Source organism: Pleurodeles waltl, chromosome 7, assembly GCF_031143425.1.
Source record: "Pleurodeles waltl isolate 20211129_DDA chromosome 7, aPleWal1.hap1.20221129, whole genome shotgun sequence".
Taxonomy (NCBI): Eukaryota; Metazoa; Chordata; class Amphibia; order Caudata; family Salamandridae; genus Pleurodeles; species Pleurodeles waltl.
This window is the reverse complement of record NC_090446.1, coordinates 482,898,602-482,924,514: the sequence shown is the minus strand read 5'-3', so window position 1 is coordinate 482,924,514 and position 25,913 is coordinate 482,898,602. Positions and strand designations below refer to the sequence as shown.

The 25,913-nt window shown below is 42.7% G+C and overlaps 1 protein-coding gene across 3 annotated transcripts in view; it reads right to left on the bottom strand.

Moving 5' to 3' along the window:
• INO80E (INO80 complex subunit E) overlaps window positions 1–25,913 on the bottom strand; it is a 187,913-nt gene that overhangs the window by 98,993 nt on the left and 63,007 nt on the right. For all 3 annotated transcript variants that reach the window (XM_069244124.1, XM_069244123.1, XM_069244125.1), the window contains exons 3-5: window positions 3,540–3,610; window positions 3,306–3,358; window positions 2,857–2,932 (exon numbers count right to left, since the gene is read on the bottom strand). In XM_069244124.1, the coding sequence (XP_069100225.1) occupies window positions 2,857–2,932; window positions 3,306–3,358; window positions 3,540–3,610 (200 nt within the window). The remainder of the gene's footprint in view (window positions 1–2,856; window positions 2,933–3,305; window positions 3,359–3,539; window positions 3,611–25,913) is intronic.

The following is a 25,913-nucleotide window of genomic DNA, read 5'->3' as shown; positions in this document are numbered from 1 at the left end:
AATTCACCAGTTAAACGTAACTGACATCAGTATACGCTGTGCTACTAGGATGCACTGGTTATGACTACACATACTAGATCAATGATCACATCTGAAATATACTGAGGAGTTGTACTAGGCAGCTGGAGACACACTTGCAGGTGGGTATAGAGACTGACTACACCTGAGTGCAGGGGTATATCTGGGGGCTCCATGGGACCCCCCTCTCCCTTCCTTCAGAGAGGGATGCGCTTAGGGGGCGCAGACAGAGTAACACATTTTTGTGGCACACTGTCAGTGAGCCTCTTAAGGGCCTGTTTGAAACCTAGACCAACTAGCTCTCACCTAGAGACGATTGACAACATTTATACAGCACCCACTACCCACATGGTCTCTTAATGTTGATCTTAGAATTGCCTATTTAAACAACCAAGATTTCTGTACTTTTCTGAAAACGAGAAATGAGGACGAGTGCTTCAGATCAAGAGGGACAAAATTCTACCACTTTTGGTCAATCAGAGAAAAAGGGGAACCTCTCAGGATTTCAAACTGAATTTTGGAATATTCAGTAGCAGTAAATTAGAACTGAAAGAATCGCAATGAGGTGCTCATATCAAGAACTTAGAGGCAGATAATTTGGGGCTAGATAGTGCAAAGAATGATAAATCAAAAATAGAATTGTCAAATCTGTTGTGGTTCGCAACTGGCAACCAATGGAGGAAATAATTGACCTGTGGTATATGCTCTATTTTTCAAATGCAAATACAGCCTGGTCTACGGCATTTGGAGTTGTTTGTATTCAAGCCAGTAGATATTCAAAAGGTCCTGCACAAAGCACTGCAGTAGTCAAGATTGGCATTTACAGCCACACCTCAAACCACAGTTCAATTCCTGATGGAAAGAAAAGGACTTCAGGATTACGTTTGCTAAGCTGGTAAAAACGACTAGCAACAACAGCATTGGTCTGAGACTTTAGAGTTCAATAGACACAAAAAAATCTTTATTAGTAGCAGTAATATGGAAGTTACAAAGGTGGTGGATGCTGCTTGTGATTTGCAATAAGCTACAGTTTAGCCTGGTTCAACTGCAATGCAATCGCTGACATCCAGTCCTGAAGATTTCCAGATCTATACCAGAATGATTATTTAATAAGAGTCCGATTAAGACTCGGGTGTCATTTGCATTGGACTGTCAAGAGGCCTGGTCGTTCTGAGTTAGATTACAGATTCCTACTGGGCCCCATATTTAAGGCATGGACAACAGGGTGCCTCTTCTATTCTGGTGGGTTTGCAGCAAAATCAAGGAACTAAGGACCATATGTACAAAAACATTTTCCCATAGACACACAATAGGTAAAGCCATTTGATACTTCCGATCCTAAAACACTGGAAGACAGCAGGGAAGGCCTTTTTATATTCTCTGATGCAATTTAAGTACTTCTTTTACATGGTTTCTAAAGATTTGTGTTCTTTTTGTTTTTTTCACTTATTTTCAAGCCCACTAGCTTTTTATTTGAGGACCCTAAGCTCACTAGGATACCTGTATGAGTTTGTGTTCTGGAATTGCTGGTAGTATAGCATTGAGCGAGTAAACAAGGTGTGAGACGGACTACAAGTTGGTCGATCAGCTGCAGCGTTTCAGTCAGAATAGGATCCGCTGAAAGTGTCAGTAAGTTTTTAGATAGATTTAATGAATAACATGGCCAGATATTTTGTAGAAGCAGCAAAGGCAGAGACGTTGTAAGGCATGGACAAAGTGGGCTCTGGCCAAAAGCCCCAGCTTTTAAGGCCCCCCCCGCATAGAGCCATCTCTGTTCTGCAGAAGGTCTTGCACTAATGGCCTTGAATAATTTTTCCGTAGATTGTTTTAAATAGTGTTTTTCTTTAATTTATTTTTAAAATGTCTGATGCGTGAGAGTCTATTAGAGACACTTTGCAGAGAAACGTTGTGTTTATGTTTCCTGCAACATCCATAATAAAAGGTTCTCTTACATCCAAACAGAACCTCACATGTGAGAAATGGGAGGGTATCACAAAGATTATTTGTGGCATTGTTAGTAAGCTACTGTTGTGTTACTGAAAACACAGGTCACTATGCCTGAATATTAGATGTAAGCACATTAGAAGTTTGACTAGTGTGTTTGTGCACTGACAGTGAAGTGGCCAAAGAGGGCATGAAGGAGCTGATATTGGATCATAAATTCAAGGCTGTTCCAAACAGGGGTCCCAAAAATACGTTTGCCCCAGGCCCCCCCAACTACTGTGAAAAAGTATTAAAAATGGAGAAAGATAGGGCCTGTAGACAAACAGGAGAGCAGGGCCAAAGTAATCACTTCTTCAAAGAGCAATTATGGGTCTTGAAAAATCTATGCCCATTATTTCAGCAGTGAGAGTTTTTACTGCAGGGAATGATCAGTGTTTGATCAAGGAAGGAAAGTGTGAATTCTAGGTGAGAATCAGCACTAGTATGCAGAAAACAAGCATTTTCAATGCAACAGGTCTCGCATTTGTTCGAGTTGTAGCTATTAGCGTTGTAAAGCAACAAAAAAAAACGCAGCGCGATCGTGCAATGTAAAATGCAGCGCGATTGCGCTGCGTGGAAAAGAAACAGATGAAGTAGTCCGGACTCCAGGCTGAAAACATCGAGCCTCGTATGTTTTTGGTACTTTACCGGTGCTGTGTAGGTGGGCTAAACACCGAAAAGGCATGACGTATGCATGCCTTTCACAAATGAAAGCAAGCGGATTTTAAAAGGCAAGCCCACGAACCAAAAAGTGACTGACGTGGCATGGGTGCGGTTTCAAGCCCAAAGAGAGATAACAGAATGGACGGAGCACTTTGTGCTCGCCCATAAAAAGTACAAAGTGGTGTCCCTGACCTCTTGGGGGTGTGCATGTCGGAGGATTTAGGCCCGTCCCCTTCGCTGTTTTCAGAGGAAGCTGTAGCATCAGAGTCTGGAAAAAAATTAACAAACACAAAATTATTAATCTACAAAATTGATTATTATTTTTTTTTTTTTACATATCATTCACTAGTTCTACATTTCTTTACGATAAACTGAGATTACTGTTAAGAATTTTTTCTTTAATACCTGTCGAAGCAAAATTAAAAGAAGAACAAAGGAAAATGGGACCCTCAGACAGACAATATGAGCAACATGGGTGATCCACAAAAACAAACAAAAAAAACAAGAACTAGTGTTAACACATTTACCACTTGGGAGGCATGATGCAAATGAATGAACACTGAACAATTTAAGATGCAAAGACAACAACTGTGAGAAGTACAAGTGCTGCAGCCAGCAGAGCTTGGGAAAGCTCTACTTACCTGAGGAGTCTTCATCCACATTTTCATATTGCAAAAGACGGTCCAACAGGAAACTGCAAAAAGAAAAGTCAGCATTGTTGTGCCTAGGTGAAGTTGCATGTGGATTACAGTACTAGAACCACAGTTGCACCAGGAGATCAGGATTGCGATGTAAAGACAAAGCTGTTTTTGCGTCCTGGACCTTGATTCCAATTAAAATCACAGGGCATTAGCAGAGCTGTGTGTGACACTTACCTCTTATCACGAGACACTTTTAGGAGCTTCCTCTGTGCCTTTCTGAGCTCCTCCTGGAAACACTCCTGCTCCTGTGTGTGAGCAATATGTAAGACATATTTAAACAAGCCTTGATTTCCTTTTAGAGGCTACAAAACAGTATACCTTTAATTCAAAATCAGTAACACAAAAAGGGTTTACCACAAAATAAAAACTTCAACTGCATGGACGAGAAACCAGTTACTTACCTGTGAAAAATATTTTGCAGCTTGACACCTATATATTCATGTTATGCATTATTCTGTCTTCTAGTGTTTGGGTCTGGACGTTTGGATTTTTTTTATACAATATTTTTTTCTGAGATCGGTGTGGACTTAGGAGGGTCTGTATGACTCACTGGGACATTGACCGTAAGTATTCTGACATGAACTTCATTTTAGATTTTTGTTCTAAATTATGTGCCACTCCCACCGACTTCATGGAAAGGTGAGAAGGCTGTGTGTGAATGTACAAGAGCTTACAGCGACAAGGGCATTGTTACAAGTAACTGGTTTCTTTTGCAGTGTGAAAACTCTTCTAGATTCACATGCTGTGCATCAACTGTTTGAGTGTTAGGTCCTATGAGGAGGGGAGATGGAAAACAGAATGGAAATAAAGGAATGCCTCCGATCCTTTTTTCGAGTGTTCCTATATCCACACCGTACTGTTATGTGAATGTGTGTAGCAGCCATGCATATCTTGCAGAAAGGCATTAGACCGAGAAGCTAATGCTGCCCCTTTTTTAATAGAAAGTGCCCGTTGGTTTGACCTTTAGTGCTGCATTTGCTAACTGATAATAGTACTCAAAGATATGGGCTACCCATCTCGCAATGGTACCTTTAACAACCGCTATAGCTGGTACTTGTGGTGAATGTGTGTTGCAAACAATTGCATTTACTTTCTATGTTGTATATCCTTGAAGTTTTCTATAATTATTGGAATCAATGGTATCAAAGAAAAAGCGTACGCAAATTTAATGCATTCTCCTTCGACTGGGCATTGTAATGTCTGGATGCAACGTACTGGCTGTTGTTTTTGTTTTCTATGGTTGCAAACAGGTCTACATGAGGTGTGCCCCACCAGAGAAAGAGGATGTCTACCACTGACTGTTTTAACTCCCATTCATGAGAAGTGCCTGCCAGTCTAATTAGTTCATCCATGTGAACATTTTCTACTTCTGCCACATGGTTGGCAAAAATGTGGATGTTTTTGTATTTGTAGTACAAGGACTTTATTCGACTTTCAACAAGTCATAAAAGTAACAATAATTTACATTTTGATAAACAATAAATAAAATACAATAAAATAAGCTAAAATCTTAGAGATTAAAAAATAATAAATAATCTAAAATAGTTCAAGTTATGTTGGTAGCCCCCATGCACTTTCTTGTGCTTAATACAGAGCATAAAAAATTGGCCAAGGTTCTGCACATCTCGATAGATGATAATACCTGAAGGCAAGTGTACGCGGTGCGGCACTGAGGGAGATTGATTAGCCTTAGGAGAGGGGCTACTAGACGCTTTCTTTGCTTAGCGTAGAATTTGCAAAATAAAACCACATGGAATGTGGTTTGTTGTGCCTTTGCGTCGCATGGGCAGGCCTTCAGGGTGGTGCTCCAATCATTCATGGTTGGGAAGGTCACCAAACGATGGAATATATCCAACCTCATTCTAGTGAGCACAAAACGATGGCGAGGATTTATCACGTTCATCAGATAAGGCTGAATAGCCTCCGTTGACAAGATTATTTGATTGTGACTGACGGTGGACTTTTTTGATTCAACCTCCCATCGTAGATCTTCTAGATATTTTAGTGCCATAGCACTCAGGTCTTTCCTAGAGATTGTTTCCAGGAGAGCTGGATTTGTGTAATAAGCTTTGTTGCCCATGTTTTCAAAGAAAGTCATGATGAATTTTAGCCATGGCACCCTTGTTGCGTATGTAGACTCCATGCAGTCGGTCAAAATGGCCTTATTTAGTTCAGTGTGTTCCGAGGTCCAAATTTTGTGCCATAGCAGTAAGGGTTGGATCTTTATCAGGTCGGTGATAAAGGGGGATCCTAGTTCTGAATGAATTATGTATGATGATGTGCCTTTTGGTACCATCAATATATATCTTAAAAAGTCGTTTTCAGCCGTCTGTAGCAGATTACAGTCTGTGTATCCCCAGATACCGGACCCGTACGTGACTGCTGGGATGCACTTAGCTTTGTAAATTTTTATCATGTTTGGCGGGGTAATCCCCCCTATTCTTTTAGAGAAAAACCTTAAGGCCATCGTTGTTTTAATATGCTGGGATTTTTTTATCTTCCTACAGTTAACCCAGGAGCCCTGATTGTCGAACATTATGCCCAGGTAGGAAAAGGTGCTTGCGGTTTCTACTCTCCCTTCCGCGGTTGTAATATTGTAGGGTTTGCCGCGTTTCCCACCACAATTCATGATGAATGTTTTTGAATAATTGACAGTAAGACCCAATTGTGACATAAATGTAATACAAGTATTTAGTAGTTTTTGTAAGGCTAACGGGGTCCTGGCCATTAAAACTGCGTCATCTGCATAAAGTAAGACCGGGACAGGATTTGTCCACCGGCAAATCTCTTTCAATTGTTTTCACAGTGGTTAAGAGTCTGCCGCTTTCAGTTTGTTTAGGTAAACACTACTGTTGTATTGTCTGATTAAATCTGAACCCTTTTAAGTATTAACTCTGAAAGGCTTTTACAGCTGTGTAAAGAGTTTTGAATATTGGGTAACAGATGTTTGGCTACTTCTTGAGGTCACCAAATTCTCCATATTTTGAGAGTGCCCATGCAAGTACCTCATCCAACTTGTGTACATCTTTTGTTATGGTGGATTGTAGACTGGTCTTTTAAAAGGCCCCCCCTGCCCTTCATTGCATTTGCTTTGTTCCACGATTTCAACTCCCTTGCTTTGTTCTACTATTTAATCTCCCTGCAGAATGTCTGATGCAATCACTAGACCGTCCCAGTCCCCATGTGTCTGTGACCACTGGTTGCTAAACTATTCCAGTATGGGTATCATATGTAGACCAAGTGAACACATGAAGCCATCAAGCCTGACAATTTCATAACTGTTCTGACTGTGAAGTCTGCTAAAGTTTAATAATAATTTGCAGTGCTTGAACCACTGCTGAGTATGCAACTGCCTGCATTGTGTCTATGTCTGCCCCCAGTCAAGTCTTCTATATCTCGGGTAAAGGGGTGTCTTTTTTTCTAATTGACTCTGAATCCCAACAGATATAGCAGCTCCACCACTTTGTGTAGTTTCGGTCTGCATTGTTTGAATGAGTGAGTGATTTCACCCGCCATAATTCCAAATCAGAGTGCACAAAAATGGCTAGTCTTCTGAAGCGGACGATTACCACAGCTAATATTTTCATAGACACAGCTAAAACAGATTTTATGACAAATGGTAGGATCTTGAATTGGTAATCTACAACCATCATCACAAACCTGATATATTTCAAGGGTGTTGGCTGGATAGAAATAATAAAATAGGTATCCTCTATATGTATTGTCAACAAATACTCTGCCAGTGTTGGTTTAATATCTTGGAGGGTTGTCATTTGGAACTTTTGTGTTTTGATCAATCTTTTCACAAACCGCAGGTCCAATAAAGGTTATAATATTAGTCTTTCTCTGACATTAAACAGTACACAGAGTATACCCTTATGTTTCTCTCTATTGCTTTCTTTTCAAGTAGATGACGTACCTTCTTCTGAAGTATCTGTACATGGTCCATTTTGAATATTTGATATGTTGGTTTTAAGGTTTCTCAACAAACAATATGCATTATCTGTGCTTCATTAGGTTTAGTGCTAATTTTCTCTTGCAACTTGAGCCTTCTTTTTCATATGTTCCTCTCATGGGTGGCAATCCTCCCATTCCCCTGTTTCATTACCCTTTTTCATTCTTTACATGGACTTGTCTACTATGGGGCTAAATAACGATAGCCTGTGAGAGAGGCATATCTATATTATTCACTGGTCCTTCAGGCTTTAAAACTCAAATGTGCAACAAGGCATGTCTAGCCAGAGTATGGATACATTTGCTATGTCATTAAAGTCCTCAATTACAGACTTGTCTCTCTGTTGATATTCCTCAGGAAGGTGTTTTCAGGAGGCTTTCTATATCCTCAAACTGATAATGCACGTTTATTTACCAGAGCCCTTGAATTTGATATACACCACTATGTAGCTGCTGATCCCTCCATTTTTCTTTTAGTACCCTCCAACCTTTTAGTGTCCTATCTGGCAGTGGTCCTATAGTTGTCAGTGACTGTGCTCTTTTATTTGCTGTGGAGACTATAAAAGAATCAATGTCTACATCAGCTCTAATATAATTTAGATCTGGATTGATGAGTTATATTTCTTGAGGAGTTACCACCTTCAAGGTTGTTACTATTACATTACAGCAGGTCTACCCAGCTGTAATATACTAGGAACCATGGGCAAAACTGATTTTCACTTCCATCTGCACTTCAAAGGCATCTGCTGCACTTTTCACTACTACATGGTACATGGAAAAATCACCAAGTTGCGATGTCGTTCATGGATATTGGCTCACCTCCTTCTGTGGGAACTCTGCTTCAATGTAATCTCATAAGGGCACTTTCCACCGCCTGTATTTTCAACATCCTCTCCCCTGAGTCGGTTTCCTGCTGCATATGAAGGCTCTCTTCCTCACCATTTACCTGCTGTACAACCTCTGTCAGTGTATCCTTTTGTTTGATATGTTCTCTCTCCTATCTAGACCTCTTAATCTGTGTAGCTTTGATAATGTACTGGGCAGTTATAGATTTCTCTTTTCTCTCGATATTCATGGTGCCAGAGGCATTTTATTCCCCAAAATACTTCTCTTGCATAGCCAAATGTTTTTTCCCCCTTTTCGGGTCTTTCTCCGGGGTGGGTCCTCAGATTCAGCTTGCAAGACTCCAGCAGGACTCCTCTGCTTCGACTTCTGGCCTCAGGAACCGCAACTGGACCCTCCAGGAACCTACAAGCTGCAGATCCACGAGGAAAACTCTTCTGCAATATTGTATACGGAACTCCTCACAGCTTCGCAACATTTCCCCAGATGTGCATCCTAAGGAGACTGCAACTCTTCTGCCTGCACAAGAAGAGGAAGGATTCTCCCTTAGGGTGAAAGCATCACTCCCCTTTACCTACAGGTACCTGGTTGCACTGACGACCGGCTGCATGGATTTCCCCTCATCCTGAGTGGCGTGTGTCCTGCATCACAGGTGGTGGTCTGGAGAGTCTCCCTTGGTTCTCTCTACCAGCTGTCGCACTTTGTTGGTGGTAAGTCTTTTCCACTCCACTCAAGATAGGACCCCCGGCACCACGCCCTCTGCAGCTGCCAAGGCTTGTTGCTTCACCTCCAAGGGGAACTTCAGTTGATGTGTAGCCTAAGCCCCTAGCACTCCCTCCTGCAACTTCCTGGACCTCTGCATGGTTCTCCGGTGACGTGGGAGCAACTTCTGTGGTGCTGCATGGGCTGCTTCTGCTACTTTTGTGTCCCTGCCCTGTGGGACACCTGTGGGTGCTGCCTCTGCTCCTGTGGGCCTTCTGTGATGCGGAGGGTCCCCTGTGACTCCCCCTCCTGAGAAGAGTCCTGCTGGACCTTGCTGGTCCCTGGCAGCACATCTTTTCCTCCAAACACGAGTTTACCTTTGCCAAGGGTTGTTGGTGGAAATCCTTTACTGACACCCATCTGCACTCCAGCTTCCAGCATGGGACACCTTTTGCATGCATCACAAACTCTTTTCCAACTTCTATGCTGCAGTGCTGACCTGTCTTCCTTCTTAGTTGACCAATTCCAAAAGGTACCTCTGGGTGGGTAGTATCTCCTACTCCCCTGGACTCAAGACACTTCTGGACTTGGTCCCCTATCTCCACAGGTCTCCATTTTCGGTTTTCCACTGCTGGTTCCTTGCAGGCTGTTCTGGGTGTATTCTTTTTCTTCTTTTCATCCTTTGGGGTGGTTTTGGGGAAATCCAGTGTTTTGCTCCTGCCTTCCTGGTCACTGGGGGGTACTACATTACTTACGTGTGTGGTTTCCTAGTACTCCCAGCTCTCCTGTACAGGATTTTCTTACCTAGGAGGGGGCACCATGTTCACATTACACTTTCTTAGTATATGGTTTGGGCTCCCCCTAGGACTACTATGGCATATTGCTATTTTACACTGTTTTCTAACCTTTTAATGCCTCTTACTGTTCGTTATTAGTGTAAATATGTAGTGTATTTACTTATCTCCTATTGGAGGGTTGATGCTCTAGTATTTTCTGATATTGTGTTCCAAGAATAAAGTACCTTTATTTTTGTACAATTGTACAACCGAGTGTTTTCTTTCGTGTGTGTAAGTACTGTGTGACTGTAGTGGTATTGCATGAGCTTTGCATGTCTCCTAGATAAGCTTTGGCTGCTCATCCACAGCTATGTCTACAGAGCCTGGCTTCTAGACACTGCCTACACTTCATTGAGAGGGGGGATACCTGGACCTGGTATAGGGTTGTAAGTACCATAGGTACCCACCACCCATCAGGCCAGTGTCCTACAGTTGCTCAAAATCTTCGACTTCAGTATTGTTATTGGAAGCTTGGATACACTGTAGCAATAGGTCTGACTTCTTGAGAGTTGGGACTTAAATCTCCAATTGCACATTGAATCTCCAATTGCACTTTCTAGATGTACGAGTAAGACTGATATGCCCCTTGATGTTACTCTATTATCTTCTTCTTCCTAGAAACCGTTTTCCTCCATTGACGGAGAATTTCACTACCGTCTCTAAAATTCAAACTCTGCTGCGGCCCAGTGAGCAACCAAAATATTGTCTCTATGTACTGATGGTTTTGGTTTTCAAAGCAAACAGGCATTAAAGTCTTCTGACTTATGGTCACTCAGGAGGCAGAACGTGCATGCTGGATGTTCATTATTCACGGCGAAACGTCCATTGGCAATTGGGACAAGACTTGAAAACTGAGCTCATAATACACAAGCATTGGTAAAGCCAACAGGTCTCGCCGATAGGACACACTGGCTATGTCAATGATTTTTAACCATGATGCATTGCATCCCTGCTGCAATGCAGCATGGCTAATTAATGTGTGTATATATATATATATATATATATATATATATATATATATATATATATATATATATTTTTTTTTTACTTTTGACGCAGCCACGGGATCCGTTTTTAGGCACATCGGTGCCTACAAAGAGATGCAAGCCCTTTTTGTGTTTTGTTATTAGTTGGCTCAGTAACCCAGGAGGGCGAGGAGGAGAGACAACACAGAGCATGGGTGGGGGGAGAAGAAGCAATGTTGGACAGGTAGAAAAGAAGCAACTGGGCAAGCAGGCAATAGGGGAGCACGTGGGTGGTGAGAAGCAACAAGCATGAGTGGAGGGAGCGGGTGGAGGAAGCAATACACAATGTTGGTGGTGAAGGGAAGCAAAGGGTGAGAGAGCAGTGTGGAGCAAGTGAGGGAGAAGCACAAAGGAGATGACAAGGGGGGTAAACAAGGGTAACAGCAGCATGGAAGGCAGCAGGGAGAGTCACACAGAGCACAGAGAGCAACACAGATTCCATGGTCAAATGAGTATATTAGGAAGACAACTGGAAATAGCATGCACCGTCATGGAGTGCTTAACCTAAAACAAAAAAGTAGTGCTTGAAAAGAAACCAGTGGAAGCAGGGAAACCAGCCAATCAAAAGTGACTGTAAATGCTCCATGTGAGGGGCAAACACAAGATTGACAAGCTTGGACACCAAGAAGCAGGCAGAGCTACAGAAAAGCCAACCAATTTTAAGCAAAGGACAGGCTTCAAATGCCTTGTACCTTTCTGGTGAACTTCTATAGTTAGTAGCTTTCTGTTAAGCAACCTATTTTACAGGATGAGGTTATTTTCATATCTATGTACCCCAATATTTTTGGCTACCTTTGGACCTCACATGCAGCACATCTAATTGCTTGATCTCCATTTCAAGGGATTATTAGGTACATTCTAATAGTTATTCTTCATTGCCATTATGTCAATCACTGACCTCTTGAAGTCGATTTGAAAGTGTCCCAAAGCATCTAGGATGATGAACAATATTCCCTAGACTGCATCATGTACAGTTTAATAGACTCTTTGATTTGTATTAAGTGTTCTGTAGTGCTGATAAGTTCTTCATTGAGCTTTAATATCCGGTCATTGGCTTGAACAAAGTATATCAAAATTATTATGGAAATACAAGTATAATCAGGTTCAACTATAAGTTGATAAACATTTCTTCCAGTTGATGTAGGTGGCTAGCTCTACAAACAGACATTCAATCCTAAAGTATATCTGATGTGGGAAAGAGAAAAATGTTAACTTATTATCATTGGGTTGTTGTACATGCCAGGCACATTTCAAATGCGACAGCAGACTCCACATTTTTTATGGAGCCTCGAGGTTCGAAATTTACATCTGGATTGTCTGTTCACTGCCCCATCAAAGCACAGGCTCAAATCATATCCCAGAATTCATTTTTCTTCATCTGAAATAGAAACTAGTTTTCTTCTACTAAGTCCAGCATTAGTAACATAGTTGTGGAGTGCAAGAATCTCCTGTTCTTATCTCTTAAGTCTGGTAATGAGATATCACCCTCATCGAAGTCCACTGAGATGACTGCCAGACAAGCTCTGTTGGCAATCAATGTGACTACCCTATTCTTTCTCTCAGTAGCTGATTAAATTTTTGGTTTCTTGGAGAACATTACGTCTCCTTTCTAGTTACAGCAATAATCAGAGAGTTTTCTCCTGTTTTTAATCCTTTAGTATTCAATCAGAGATTTTGGCCTGCTCATTCTGACAATCTTAATGACCTAAAACACCATGCAACCTTTGACAACAGCGGAAGAGTATCTTAATCATCTTTATGGCATAGTTAAACATATCACAATGGTCTAAGTGTCTACAGAATGCCCTTCACAAAGGTCATGACCAAACATGTCTGCAGTGTATGGTGAGTAGGTGATATTCAAAAGAACAAGGATAGCTTCTAGAGTATTGTGCACTAACAGAGTGTGCATCTCTGATATACAAAATATGTACAAATTAACATAAAGGAACTAAAAACAGCAAAATATGGACAACAGTCAAATACAAATATCTCTTGACCCCTATTTTAATTTCCAAATACTGCATCCAATGTAAGTAGAATATAATAGACAGAAAAGAGATGTTTCTTTACTGCATAGGATTCCCTAGGCAAGTCAGTTGATCAATCAAGCTCAATTGACTGCTCCTTTCCAGAGTGTCAGCAGGGCCTGGAGTTGCTGCAGGCTACCACATCTTTAACTACTCACTGTGGTCAAGCCACCTTGGAATTGGTGAGGTGGATTCTCTGGAGCTCTAAGTTGTTGCCTATATTCTCTATGATCTAGCTCTGCTGCTTCATGAACCCCTTTTCACTGTCCCTTCCCCTCAAAACTTGTCAAGTTTATAAGCTCTTTAAGTGTACATACTGGCCAGTATGGGATGCTGAGGAATGGGGCTCCAGCACTAGATCAAAAGTTAACAGAATTGAAATCACAGGGTCCACCACAGTGCTAGATACAGAGTAAATGTAAACTGGTCACCTTTCAGCTGTTGAATGCTTTATTTGGGGATTTGAAACAGGTGAGTATGTTGGCCAGATATTGCAAATACTCTAAGGAGATGGACTAATGAAATGGATTGTCTCCAGAATGAAAATGTTGTATCACTAGTCACAGATGTTAATGTTTGGATAAAAGAAACCAATTTCAAGGTTGCAGATTTTTCAGGAGGGCTCTGAGAGTTTTGAAGAATGGTGTAACCCTTTTCAGGTGTGACATCTACAATCCTAAAATACCATAGTAAGGCACATACATAATAAACTGATGTACTACACTCCTGAGGGGTTTGGTTTCAGACTGGGAGAGGGGTGCCAGGGGCACATCAGAACAAACACAGGGTAATCCAGAAACTGAAGTGAAGTTTTAGAACAAGAGGGCTTATTTTATATTAAGTTCACTGAGATTTTTTTTTCTTGCACATCATTTTAGAATGATGCTAGCCAGGATAGTGTTAACAACATGGTATTCCTCTGGTACCTTGAAAGACCAAATCAATCAAAAGAAGATATTTTAAAAACAAGCCATAGAATATGCACAGTTTTCTTTCTTAAGAAACACATGCATGCATTTTACAGCACATGGACTCCTTATCTATCAGTTTATTGTAAAACTATATAGATAGTAAAGCTATGAAATATGTGGTAGAAATAGAATTTAACTGTGTAATATTTGTTTTTCCTCCAAGCATAAACTGTTTTTGATTGCCACGTAATTTAATATACCCCGCAACATAATGTGGTACTTCAACACCATATAATCCCAATGGCCTTGGGTATATTACCTTATGAACAGCACCAATAAAATCAAGGTTGGCCAAGGAGGCATGGAAACACCTCTATCCAGTAGGACACAGAATCCCTGAAAAGTATAGAACATCCCTGTTTACTGTGCATATGAATTACGATTAGAAACCTTTGTGATTGATTAAAAATCTAATTTCCAGTGAAAACTGTTTCATTGCTGTTTAAGCGCTATTGTTTTTTACTTTATCTACACAGTAGTCTGCTTTATTGTTGTTTCCTATATTTGCATCCAAGGATACACAGAGTTATATGGGCAAACTCCTCATTCTTCCATAATGGTTGATATCACCTAGTTAGGTGTGTGGGGTTATATATGAACTTCAGTGTCAGCAGGTGATTAAGTCCAGCCACTTACATCCTGAGTTCTCTGTAAACATTTCCAACACTGTTGCCATTAGCATGTCTGAGCCACATATGGTCAGTTACACAGAAGAACAGATAAACAACCTCCTAGAGAATGCTTCCGTGAGCAGAGACAAAGAAACACCCCCCAAACACCAGTTTGGATAAAACTGAGAAGTTCAAACAATTGAAAAGAACATATTAGGCCCCATTTCATGCCTAGGTGCTTCGTGAGTGCCTAAAAAAGAAAAGATCATACCCTTTGGGTTACAAGTAAAAAACATTCTGGTAATTGTCATTATTAATGATAAACATTACCTATCAAGATTTAGTAGCATTGGAACAAAATGTTTCAGGGATTGGTTGGCCCAGTCAATTAAGACAGCTCTTTGAATAAGTGAGCAAGAATTCAAAGAGACTGAGGTCCTTGAAAAATATATTTCAGAAGATACCAACATACAAAATGTGAAAAAACTCTTTAAGAATGCAGTCAAAAAAATTGCAGAATTCAAAATCTTCACTGTCAATCAGAAATCAACAAAAGTGGCTAGAGATATAAGGAATGACAACATTGAAAATACTTATCCGTATCTTAAGAAAGATTTTTCTAAAAATAATTTGTACAGCAACCAGAACTTCCAATACCAAGGGCATTCGAGAAAACGGTAACTTGCATTTTCTGAAACCTAATCGGATTCTAGCTAAGAAGGACCTCAATCAGCCAGTTCAACCTTCCCTCATCCTAGAGCCCAGGCTTTTTGCGGGTTTTGGCAGAGGCATCAGGAAGGGAAGGGGAGGGGAGGGGGAGAAGTAGGAACTTTACAAGATTCAGGTGAATTTCAGACCCAGAGGCGCATTTTCCAGCGTGCCAATGTATGATATATCTCTGCACCATCGCCTGGACTTCAAAATATCAGTACTTAATAATAAAGTTCTTTCATTTGGTCCTTTAGCTGTCCAAGATTCAGATTCAAGGAAAACAGGGGTACTTCAGTTTCTCCAAAAATAGAGCCAAATATCTTTTTCACCAACAGTGATCTTCCCTTAAAGAGAACATTAAATGTCTTAAAAACAGATCTAGTTCTTGTACAGTCACTTCAACTATGCCTCGACAATTATTAGCCTTTGAAAATACTGTCCTGAGAAAAACAGATGACTTAAATGCTAAGAAAACCTATTTCAATCATAACTGTACAAAAGCAGAAATTGAGGCAATGCATCAACTCGCAACAAATAATTCCATCATAATCAAACCAGATGACAAAGGAGGATAAATAGTGGTACTAGAAAGCAAAAAGTATGATCAGGAGATTTCCCAAGAACTAAAAAACCCAACTAATTATCGGTGAACGTCTATGAATCTAGCTGGCAGGATTAAAGAGGTCAAACTGGATGAACGATGGATCTGTCAAAGAGTATGGGTTTCTGAGTAAAAAAGGGCCCTCGCATACCAGTGATTTTTTTTCTTTTACCTAAAGTGCACAAAGATCCCAACAATCCTCCAGGGAGACCGATTATCTCAACTTGTGGTTCCCTTAGAGTCCTTAGCACAATACATAGATACATTTGAAAAACTATCTGTATGCACTACAACGGCGTATGTGAGGGATTCCATAGATCTCATAAACAAGACAGAAGGGAATACATCCGACAAAGTCACAAACTATTTTGTGACCTTTGATATAGAGACACCAACATTCCTCAGGATGAGGCAATGGCTGTGTTGACTGCGGTCTTGAACTCAAGAACACAACCCTGCAAGGTCCCCACAAAATGTTTGTCTAAGGTGACCTCCGTCTACCTAAACAAGAATTTATTTTCCTTTAAAAATGTCTTGTTTTTACAAATTAAAAGGGTAGCAAAGGGGTACAGCTTAGTTGCAGAGATAACTCATCTTTACATATATATATATATATATTATATATATATTTTTTTTTTACACAAAGTGAATCTATGGGACTGAACAGCATTACCAAAAATACCCAAAAAATGGTATTGTTAAAAAGACAATGGCCTCGGATGTCTATGATGTTTTACGAATGGCTTAATCGGAGGATCTGAAAATCACTGTTACGTATGATTCCACAAAAGTAAATTCCCTCAATTTGTCAATAGAAGTCAGAGATGATAAATTAGCTGTCAGCTTATAGACCAAACCCACAGATCAAAACACACTATTACATTTTTCAGCGGGCATCCAAACACGTTGAAAGAGAAGTTTCCTTGTGGCCAATTCCTCTGTGTCAAGAGGAATTGTACAAACAAAAGACAATTATTTCAAGAATGAAAGCATCCTTGTTAATAAATTCATTGACAGGAGTTATCCTAAGAAGCTTGTGAAGACATCCTTAAAAAGAGCTTGGTTTACCCCATGGAAATCCCCATGGGAAACACTTCTTGTGCCCAAAAGTAAAACACATACCAACCCCCTTATATATGTAATAATATGTAATACCAAAGCCAACAAAGTGAAGGGTCTTATTCAAAAACACTGGAAAATTCTAGGAGGCTTTGACATTCCAAAACCTCTGAAACCCAACCGAATATTGGGGCTTCCCCTGATAGTTGGGCACCTCAGGTGTCAGAATTGTTCTGCCTGTAAATTAACGAATTACATTAAATCCATAACACTAAATGGCACTCTGCATAAACAAATCATGTTATTTACCATGTAAAATGCCCCTGTGCCATGGTGCTAATAAGCCAAACATGCAACATGTGAAGACAGGCATTCTTCAGCATAGATCTTAAATCAGGTGTCAGGCACAAGGTGCCCCACCGGTTAAACATTATAGGAGTATGGATTACTCTACTGATGAACTCAGTTGGTCAGTCATCTATGTAGTACAATGCAACCCCAGAGGTGGTGCTATGTTGTCTGCCGTATCCAAAATAGAGGCAAGAATGAATTGACTTAGTGACGATGGAAATGTCACTCCTCCGTGAGGACCTTTGTAACATGGAAGCCAGGGTCAAAGAAATGGAGCAATCCACAGCCTCCCTAAAAGCAAACGCAAGAACTTTCAAGGTGCAAATCACCACCCTATGCGCTACCACAAAGACCATGGAGGTTGAACTTGAAGACTCCATGATCATCAGATCATTGGTGAACCTGACGATCGTAGGGGCCCTCTTTGGACCTCTTCGACAAGGACCTAATCCTGAAGAAACTGCAGCCCAAGGGACTTTCTAAGTTGTTCTCGGTGGAGAGAGAGAGAGCCCTTCGTGTCCCCGTTCCCTGCCAAAAACAGGCATGTCTCCCAGACTGATAATTGCCAGGATTTTAAATTTTAGAGATCATGTCATACTGCAAAGTGCCAGGAGTGCCCCACCTCTCCTTTTTGAAAATTCAAGGATCACCCTCTTTCTAGACTTCAGGCTGAAAGTCCAAAATATGTGCAGCAGTTTTCTCAAGATGAAAAAAGGTCCTGAGACCTCAAGCCAAAGCTCTTCCCGGCTAAACCCCACATACAGGCTGAAAGGAAAACCTGGTACTTCTCCACGCCAGAAGAGACATGGGACTGGCTGGAAGGCTGGCCAAAGGTTGAAAGGCCTGGACCTCGGGCCCGCCAGGAGCACAAATGAAAAGTACACAATAGAGCAGAGGCAGCACTGAATCGCCGTGGCATCCGGGACTTCAATAAGTCCCAGCATCTAGGAACTCCAGGATCGCACAAGTAAGACATACTCTTGCTTGTCTTCTCCTCAGAGCAATCTTTGAGGAGCCACACTGAACAAGTGTAGGAAGTTGGCTCTGTATGCACTATTTCAAAGTAAGGAATAGTATGCACAGAGTCCAAGGGTTCCCCTTAGAGGTAAGATAGTGGCAAAAAGAGTTAATACTAATGCTCTATTTTGTGGTAGTGTGGTCGAGCAGTAGGCTTATCCAAGGAGTAGTGTTAAGCATTTGTTGTACATACACACAGGCAATAAATGAGGAACACACACTCAGAGACAAATCCAGCCAATAGGTTTTGTTATAGAAAAATATATTTTCTTAGTTTATTTTTAAGAACCACAGGTTCAAATTCTACATGTAATATCTCATTTGAAAGGTATTGCAGGTAAGTACTTTAGGAATTTTGAATCATTTCATTAGCATGTATACTTTTTACATAAAACACAATAAGCTGTTTTAAAAGTGGACACTTAGTGCAATTTTCACAGTTCCTGGGGGAGGAAAAGTAATGTTAGTTTTAACAGGTAAGTAAGTCACTTACAGGTTTCAGTTTTGGTCCAAGGTAGCCCACCGTTGGGGGTTCAGAGCAACCCCAAAGTTACCACACCAGCAGCTCAGGGCCGGTCAGGTGCAGAGGTCAAAGAGCTGCCCAAAACACATAGGCTTCAATGGAGAGAAGGGGGTGCCCCGGTTCCAGTCTGCCAGCAGGTAAGTACCCGCGTCTTCGGAGGGCAAACCAGGGGGGTTTTGTAGGGCACCGGGGGGGACACAAGTCAGCACAAAAAGTACACCCTCAGCAGCGCGGGGGCGGCCGGGTGCAGTGTGCAAACACGCGTCGGGTTTTCAATGGTTTTCAATGAGAGATCAAGGGATCTCTTCAGCGTTGCAGGCAGGCAAGGGGGGGGGGCTCCTCGGGGTAGCCACCACCTGGGCAAGGGAGAGGGCCTCCTGGGGGTCACTCCTGCACAGGAGTTCCGTTCCTTTAGGTGCTGGGGGCTGCGGGTGCAGGGTCTTTTCCAGCCGTCAGGAAATGGAGTTCAGGCAGTCGCGGTCAGGGGGAGCCTCGGGATTCCCTCTGCAGGCGTCGCTGTGGGGGCTCAGGGGGGACAACTTTGGTTACTCACAGTCTTGGAGTCGCCGGAGGGTCCTCCCTGAGGTGTTGGTTCTCCACCAGCCGAGTCGGGGTCGCCGGGTGCAGTGTTGCAAGTCTCACGCTTCTTGCGGGGAGTTGCAGGGGTCTTTAAATCTGCTACTCGAAACAAAGTTGCAGTTCTTTTGGAGCAGGGCCGCTGTCCTCTGGAGTTTCTTGTCTTTCTCGAAGCAGGGCAGTCTTCAGAGGATTCAAAGGTCGCTGGTCCCTTGGAAAGCGTCGCTGGAGCAGGTTTCTTTGGAAGGCAGGAGACAGGCCGGTGAGTCTGGGGCCAAAGCAGTTGGTGTCTTCTGTTCTTCCTCTGCAGGGGTTTTTCAGCTCAGCAGTCCTCTTCTTCTTGCAGTTTCAGGAATCTAAAGTTTTAGGTTCAGGGAAGCCCTTAAATACTAAATTTAAGGGCGTATTTAGGTCTGGGGGGTTAGTAGCCAATGGCTACTAGCCCTGAGGGTGAGTACACCCTCTTTGTGCCTCCTCCCAAGGGGAGGGGGTCACATCCCTAATCCTATTGAGGGAATCCTCCATCTGCAAGATGGAGGATTTCTAAAAGTTAGAGTCACTTCAGCTCAGGACACCTTAGGGGCTGTCCTGACTGGATGTGACTCCTCCTTGTTGTTCTCATTATTTTCTCCGGCCTTGCCGCCAAAAGTGGGGGCCGTGGCCGGAGGGGGCGGGCAACTCCACTAGCTGGAGTGTCCTGCGGTGCTGGCACAAAGGGGTGAGCCTTTGAGGCTCACCGCCAGGTGTGACAGTTCCTGCCTGGGGGAGGTGTTAGCATCTCCACCCAGTGCAGGCTTTGTTACTGGCCTCAGAGTGACAAAGGCACTCTCCCCATGGGGCCAGCAACATGTCTCTAGCGTGGCAGGCTGCTGGAACCAGTCAGCCTACACAGATAGTTGGTTAAGGTTTCAGGGGGCACCTCTAAGGTGCCCTCTGGGGTGTATTTTACAATAAAATGTACACTGGCATCAGTGTGCATTTATTGTGCTGAGAAGTTTGATACCAAACTTCCCAGTTTTCAGTGTAGCCATTATGGTGCTGTGGAGTTCGTGTAAAACAGACTCCCAGACCATATACTCTTATGGTTACCCTGCACTTACAATGTCTAAGGTATTGCTTAGACACTGTAGGGGCACAGTGCTCATGCACTGGTGCCCTCACCTATGGTATAGTGCACCCTGCCTTAGGGCTGTAAGGCCTACTAGAGGGGTGACTTATCTATACCTACATAAGCAGTGAGAGGCTGGCATGGCACCCTGAGGGGAGTGCCATGTCGACTTACTCGTTTTGTTCTCACCAGCACACACAAGCTGGCAAGCAGTGTGCCTGTGCTGAGTGAGGGGTCTCCAGGGTGGCATAAGATATGCTGCAGCCCTTAGAGACCTTCCTTGGCATCAGGGCCCTTGGTACCAGGGGTACCACTTACAAGGGACTTAACTGGATGCCAGGGTGTGCCAATTGTGGATACAAACGTACAGGTTAGGGAAAGAACACTGGTGCTGGGGCCTGGTTAGCAGGCCTCAGCACACTTTCAATTCAAAACATAGCATCAGCAAAGGCAAAAAGTCAGGGGGTAACCATGCCAAGGAGGCATTTCCTTACAACAAGTAACTGACTAACGGAAAGGGGTGAAGAGTACAATCCATCACCGCTTTGCTAATTCGCCTCACACCGGCCACGACGTTCCAAACTCTGTACTGCACTGGTCGCCATTGGTACAAACACTTTCACTTTTCTCTCTGGGTGAGCTGGTGGGCCCCAGGTTAACGCTTCAAGTCTTCTGGAGTTAAAAATGTTGTGTTGGGACAACAGGTACTCTGTTGTGTAGAGGTTGTGGGTAGTTATATACCGGCTAGGCAGGGTGGCAGGGATTTGTTTAAAGGGAACTGTTTTTACCTTGTTCTTGCTTTGAAGGCACTGTGCAGGCTCTGTTTCCACACCCAAATCATAATCTCTTTCAGGGCTAGGGGGGATCCCCCACCCTCAATAGCTGTTTTCTCACAGTAAATCCCTCACTTACTACAAATTAATCAAAAACTCTTCAGACACTCTTCTCCACCTAAGGGTCCAATGGGAGTGTGACTTAGAGGGAACTGATGATGGTGAATGGCACGAGACCCTTGTGTACCCTAGGGAAGTGCTTAATTCAACTGAAACATCTACATTGAAGGTATTGTGCCAACACAATATTAGCTAAAATGGGAAAGTCTACCTCCTCTTTTTGCTGACGGAAATGTGGGCTTGAGCGATTCTTCTTTTGCATCCTCATCATAATGTCCATCTATATCTCCCCGTGGTTACATGACTCAGTGCTCCAGGAGCTTAGTGCTCCCCTGCTTTGCCTCCTGTCGCGTGGGTTGGTGATAGAGGGGGCTATTTTAATTGTACCATGTGTGACTTTAGAGAACGCCACCCCCCCAGGGGCGCGGGCCCAGCCAGCTCGCCGCTGGCAGGCTTCGTGGAGGCCATGGGCCATGCAGACATGTGCCGAACCCTTAACCCTATGGCTACACAATACGCACATCACAGTCCACCACATGGCTTGTGGGATCTCATATCACTCCCCCAGTGTGGGTGGTGTACAGCCAAGTGGAGAACCAAGGCCCTAATCATTTTCTGCTTGATCCATGGTACCTCAAAATTCCCCACATTCATGAGAACTTACTCGGAGCCACTGAAATACTTTGAGGAAAATGACACTCTGTTGAGTTGGCACACTCCTTGTCGGAGGCGTGTAAGGCGGTCATACGGGGCCAGGGCCTTTTTCGTAGTGGGACATAAAAAAGAACAGAGAGCTAGACTAGAGTCCCTGGAAAACAGAAGCTGAGCTCATGTCTGGAGAGCGGGGAGACTCAACTCACCAGCTGACAATTAAGCAGGCAAAATACAGGGAGGTGGCCACAGACACAGCTAGGGCACACTACCGGGGATAAAGCTGGGAAACGTTTGGCATGGCTAGACAAGAAAAGTGTGGCTAGCCGCTGGGTTCTGGAAATTTTAAATGACAAAGGGAAAAGAGTGAGGGACCAACATTGCATTGCTGGGGCCTTCATGGCCTACTATGAGACCCTTTATTCATCGTCACACACTGAGACGGCAGCATAATGCCAGGACCTCTTAGCTGATATACAACTCCCAACGCTTGCAAAACTAGACATGGAGGTATGAGGGGAGCACGGCATTCCAAGATGTACAGCAATACTACTGGCCAGCACAACTTATTGTGGTCAACCAGTGGGTCTTTATGCTAAAGGGAGAGCCTGTCTACCATATGGATAATTTGGCCATGTGACCAAGAGTTTATCTCAGAGAACTATATAGAAAGTCACGATCTCCTACGCTGCCCAACCTGATAGCAGTAACTCTTTCCCCTTGGCACACAGTGCTTAGGATGCTGGGGTGGCAGGGGACGATCACATGGGCTACCCCCATCTGAGATACCACCCAACTAAGCACACTGGGGGACTGGCAGGTGGGACCTCAAAGGTATCTCAAAGGTTGGGGATCGGTGGACCCCGGAGGGAATTATTTCGTTCCCAGACCTTCAGAGAGAGTACTACTTGGCACCCTCAGGGGCCTTTCGCTACTTACAAATCAGACATGCATTACAATGGCGATCTCCAAGGGGGAGGAATTACCAGTAGCCTCTCCACTCGAGGACAGACTACTGGACGAGCATATGCCCAGAAAGGTAAACTCCCTCACTTACTACAAATTAATCAAAAACTCTTCAGACACTCTTCTCCACCTGAGGGAACTGATGATGGTGAATGGCACGAGACCCTTGTGTACCCTAGGGAAGCGCTTAATTCAACTGAAACTTCTACATAGAAGCTATTTTGCCAACACAATATTAGCTAAAATGGGAAAGTCTACCTCCTCTCTTTGCTGACGGAAATGTGGGCTTGAGCAATTCGTCTTTCGCACTTTATGGTCATGCCCAGTAATACAGCAATACTAGAGGGCAGTAATCACCTGTATGAGTGGTGTGATGCCATCTGCTAAAATGTGTATTTTAAACATATGGGATGTATCTGACTTAGCCAGAATGGTCCACCCATGGATGACCCCCAATGAAAGGGATCGCAACCTAATTCGTGCAGCGATGGCAAGTCGCCATCCTTGTTGCTCATCCCTCTCCCCACACTTTCACATTGCTTGTTTGGTCATTTGTTCACACCCAACCCTTGTTTTGAGATAGATCAGGGATGTTGGTATTTTGGGCTACTTTTGGTAGGCCAAGGCTCATTATAGGCTTCTTTTCAACGTGACTTGAGCTTGTTTCGGTTTTCAGAGTTTCTCCTTCCATCAGTGGTTGGGCTTGTGGCTTACTCCTGAAGGAGATTGAGTGTACGACTAGTGCAAACAGGCTGGTGCCGGTGAGTAAAAACCTTCCCATCACAAAACGTTGCTTTAGTCTGACTGAACGACTCTATTCCGGGTGCAGCTCAGGTGGTGCCGTTCACCACCTTGTTTAGTTCTATTTATTACTTTTTGTAAACAGCTAATTGCTGTAGACAGTACACGCTTATGTCAGTAAGTGGGATCATAATTTACTAGTGAAAGTTTGCACATATGGGGCCCATGACTTGAACGTTGGCAGGGGCAGCTGTTCTAACAAGGTACACTAAAGGCAGTTCAGAAAGAAAATATCAAATGTGTATTGTAAACAGCTTTCACTTTCCATGCCCAATCAAGGTCTTTAAAGCAAAAGAAAAGCTTAAAAGGCAGCTCTGCATCATATTTCACTTGTTTCATAGAAATAAATCTGAGAGAAAGGCTTTTACAAGCTGATAAAGCTGCAGTGCTCATTTGGTTGCGCTTTTTTACCTCCACCCTCCTCTTCGCATGACTTGCTAGCATCATAGCAGGTGACTGAACTCTTGCATGTCAAACATGCAGCACTGCTATTTCTGCTCTCTCCGAATGGAAAAAAGGGGTTGTAAAAAGTTATCTGGAACACTACACATTCCTTTATCTACATCTTGCTTTCAGAACAAGAAAACAGCCCACTTTCAAAATGGCTAATTATTAATGTATACGTAAAATTAGTAAACCCTGCCCCATTAAGAGAGTCTGAACTGAAGTGTAAGAAAAACATTAATGGAGGCCAGAAGTGCCAAAGTCTGTGGAAGGTGTGTGCAACTTTCAAGCCACTATCACTGCTCCGAGGTAGAATTTCACATGCAGTCTTATGGTAGTTCACTTTTGGCAGGAGCTTCATGAACAACAGAACCAAAGGACATTACACTAGCACCCTATTAACATGACAGCCCCTCATCCTTCAGCAGATGTCCTGCCAGAGGGTTTGGCTACAAATAGTGCAGCAGGTGTAGTGGCACCAGAGAACCCAAGAGCCTTAGGGTCTATTGAATACAAATTATGGCTGTAATGTAATAACCAAGCAGCAGATAAGGAAGGGGGGGGGCATTTTTCTTCCTTTCACCAGGGCCCATATTACTTTTATTACACCACTGAGTCTTAGGTTAGCAGACATTATTGATGTAACCAGCAAGCTATTTATTTAGTTCAGCAACCCATTTACTCAGCATCAAACAATGTGGCCAAGGTGGGAAGAAGACAAAAGAGTCTAGTGTGTCTGGTTTCTTTCGGCTCTGTTTAACCACTTAAACAATCCTCTCTATATAGATCTGAAAGGAAACTGAAAGTGTGCCTCGTGCTAACGTTTTGAAGAGTTAATTTTAGGACATTTAATTCTGGGCTGTTTATGTTATGTTATAGAGTGCCAATTGATGTAGTTATGGGAGGAGGGGCACATGTGACCAAAATGGCTAGAAGGTGATTCGAAAAGTGTGTTTTGGGAGTGTGGTATAGAGTGAGCTTGTGTGTGTGCTGAAATAAACTGCCACAATACAAGTGTGATAGTGACATTTCCAGTACAGATTTTCACATATTGCTCATTCAAACACAAGATGGGATAGTATTGAAATATCTGCAATTATTGTATTATGACATCCTGTTCATCCTCCAACAGCCTAAATGTTTTCAATATAAATTAGTGGGCACCGGAGGAAGTTGTCTTCTTTCCAAATGTTCATCACAGTTCAAAAATGTGTTTATTTCCCAATCTTGGGTGGGATCACATTCTAAAAATATCCAACTTCAGCCTGCCTCAAGCGGTGGGGCAGCTGACGATGTGTTTTGTATCCTAGTTTATATATTGTGTGTCTGAGGGTTTTCCTGTCCAGGGTTGGAAAGGTGAGATACAGAACTCTCTGCTTGCTAGTTGGACAGAGTTAGGTGTCAAAAGCTGTAGCAGTCATTACTAATCTAATCAACGATGAACAAAATCTTAAGCAACGAAAGTGGAATGAAGAAAAAAATAACCTTTTTTTGCATGTAACTAAGAGGAAGTTTTATTAATTTCCAACACATGCTTTGTCACAATCTTGCACTCTCAGCATGAATAGGACTGTACTTCTTCCTCCCATTCTGCACTTGTCCTACTCATTCTGTCCTTTTCCTTCCCATTCTGTCATTGTTACTCCCTCTCCAAGTTTATTTCCTCTCCCTTTCCACTATATTCTTTGTCCTAACATTACTCTTCTGTGGCCTAATCTCTTGTTTGACAAAGTTCCCTATTAAATTGCATTTCTATTGCCCATTCTCCTCCTTGCTAATTTCTCTTAGCCTGTTTTAGCTTACTATTCTCCGCCTTCTTCACCCTCCACATTGCACCTTCTTTTTCCTTTTCTGTGCACTTTATTTTAAGCCATA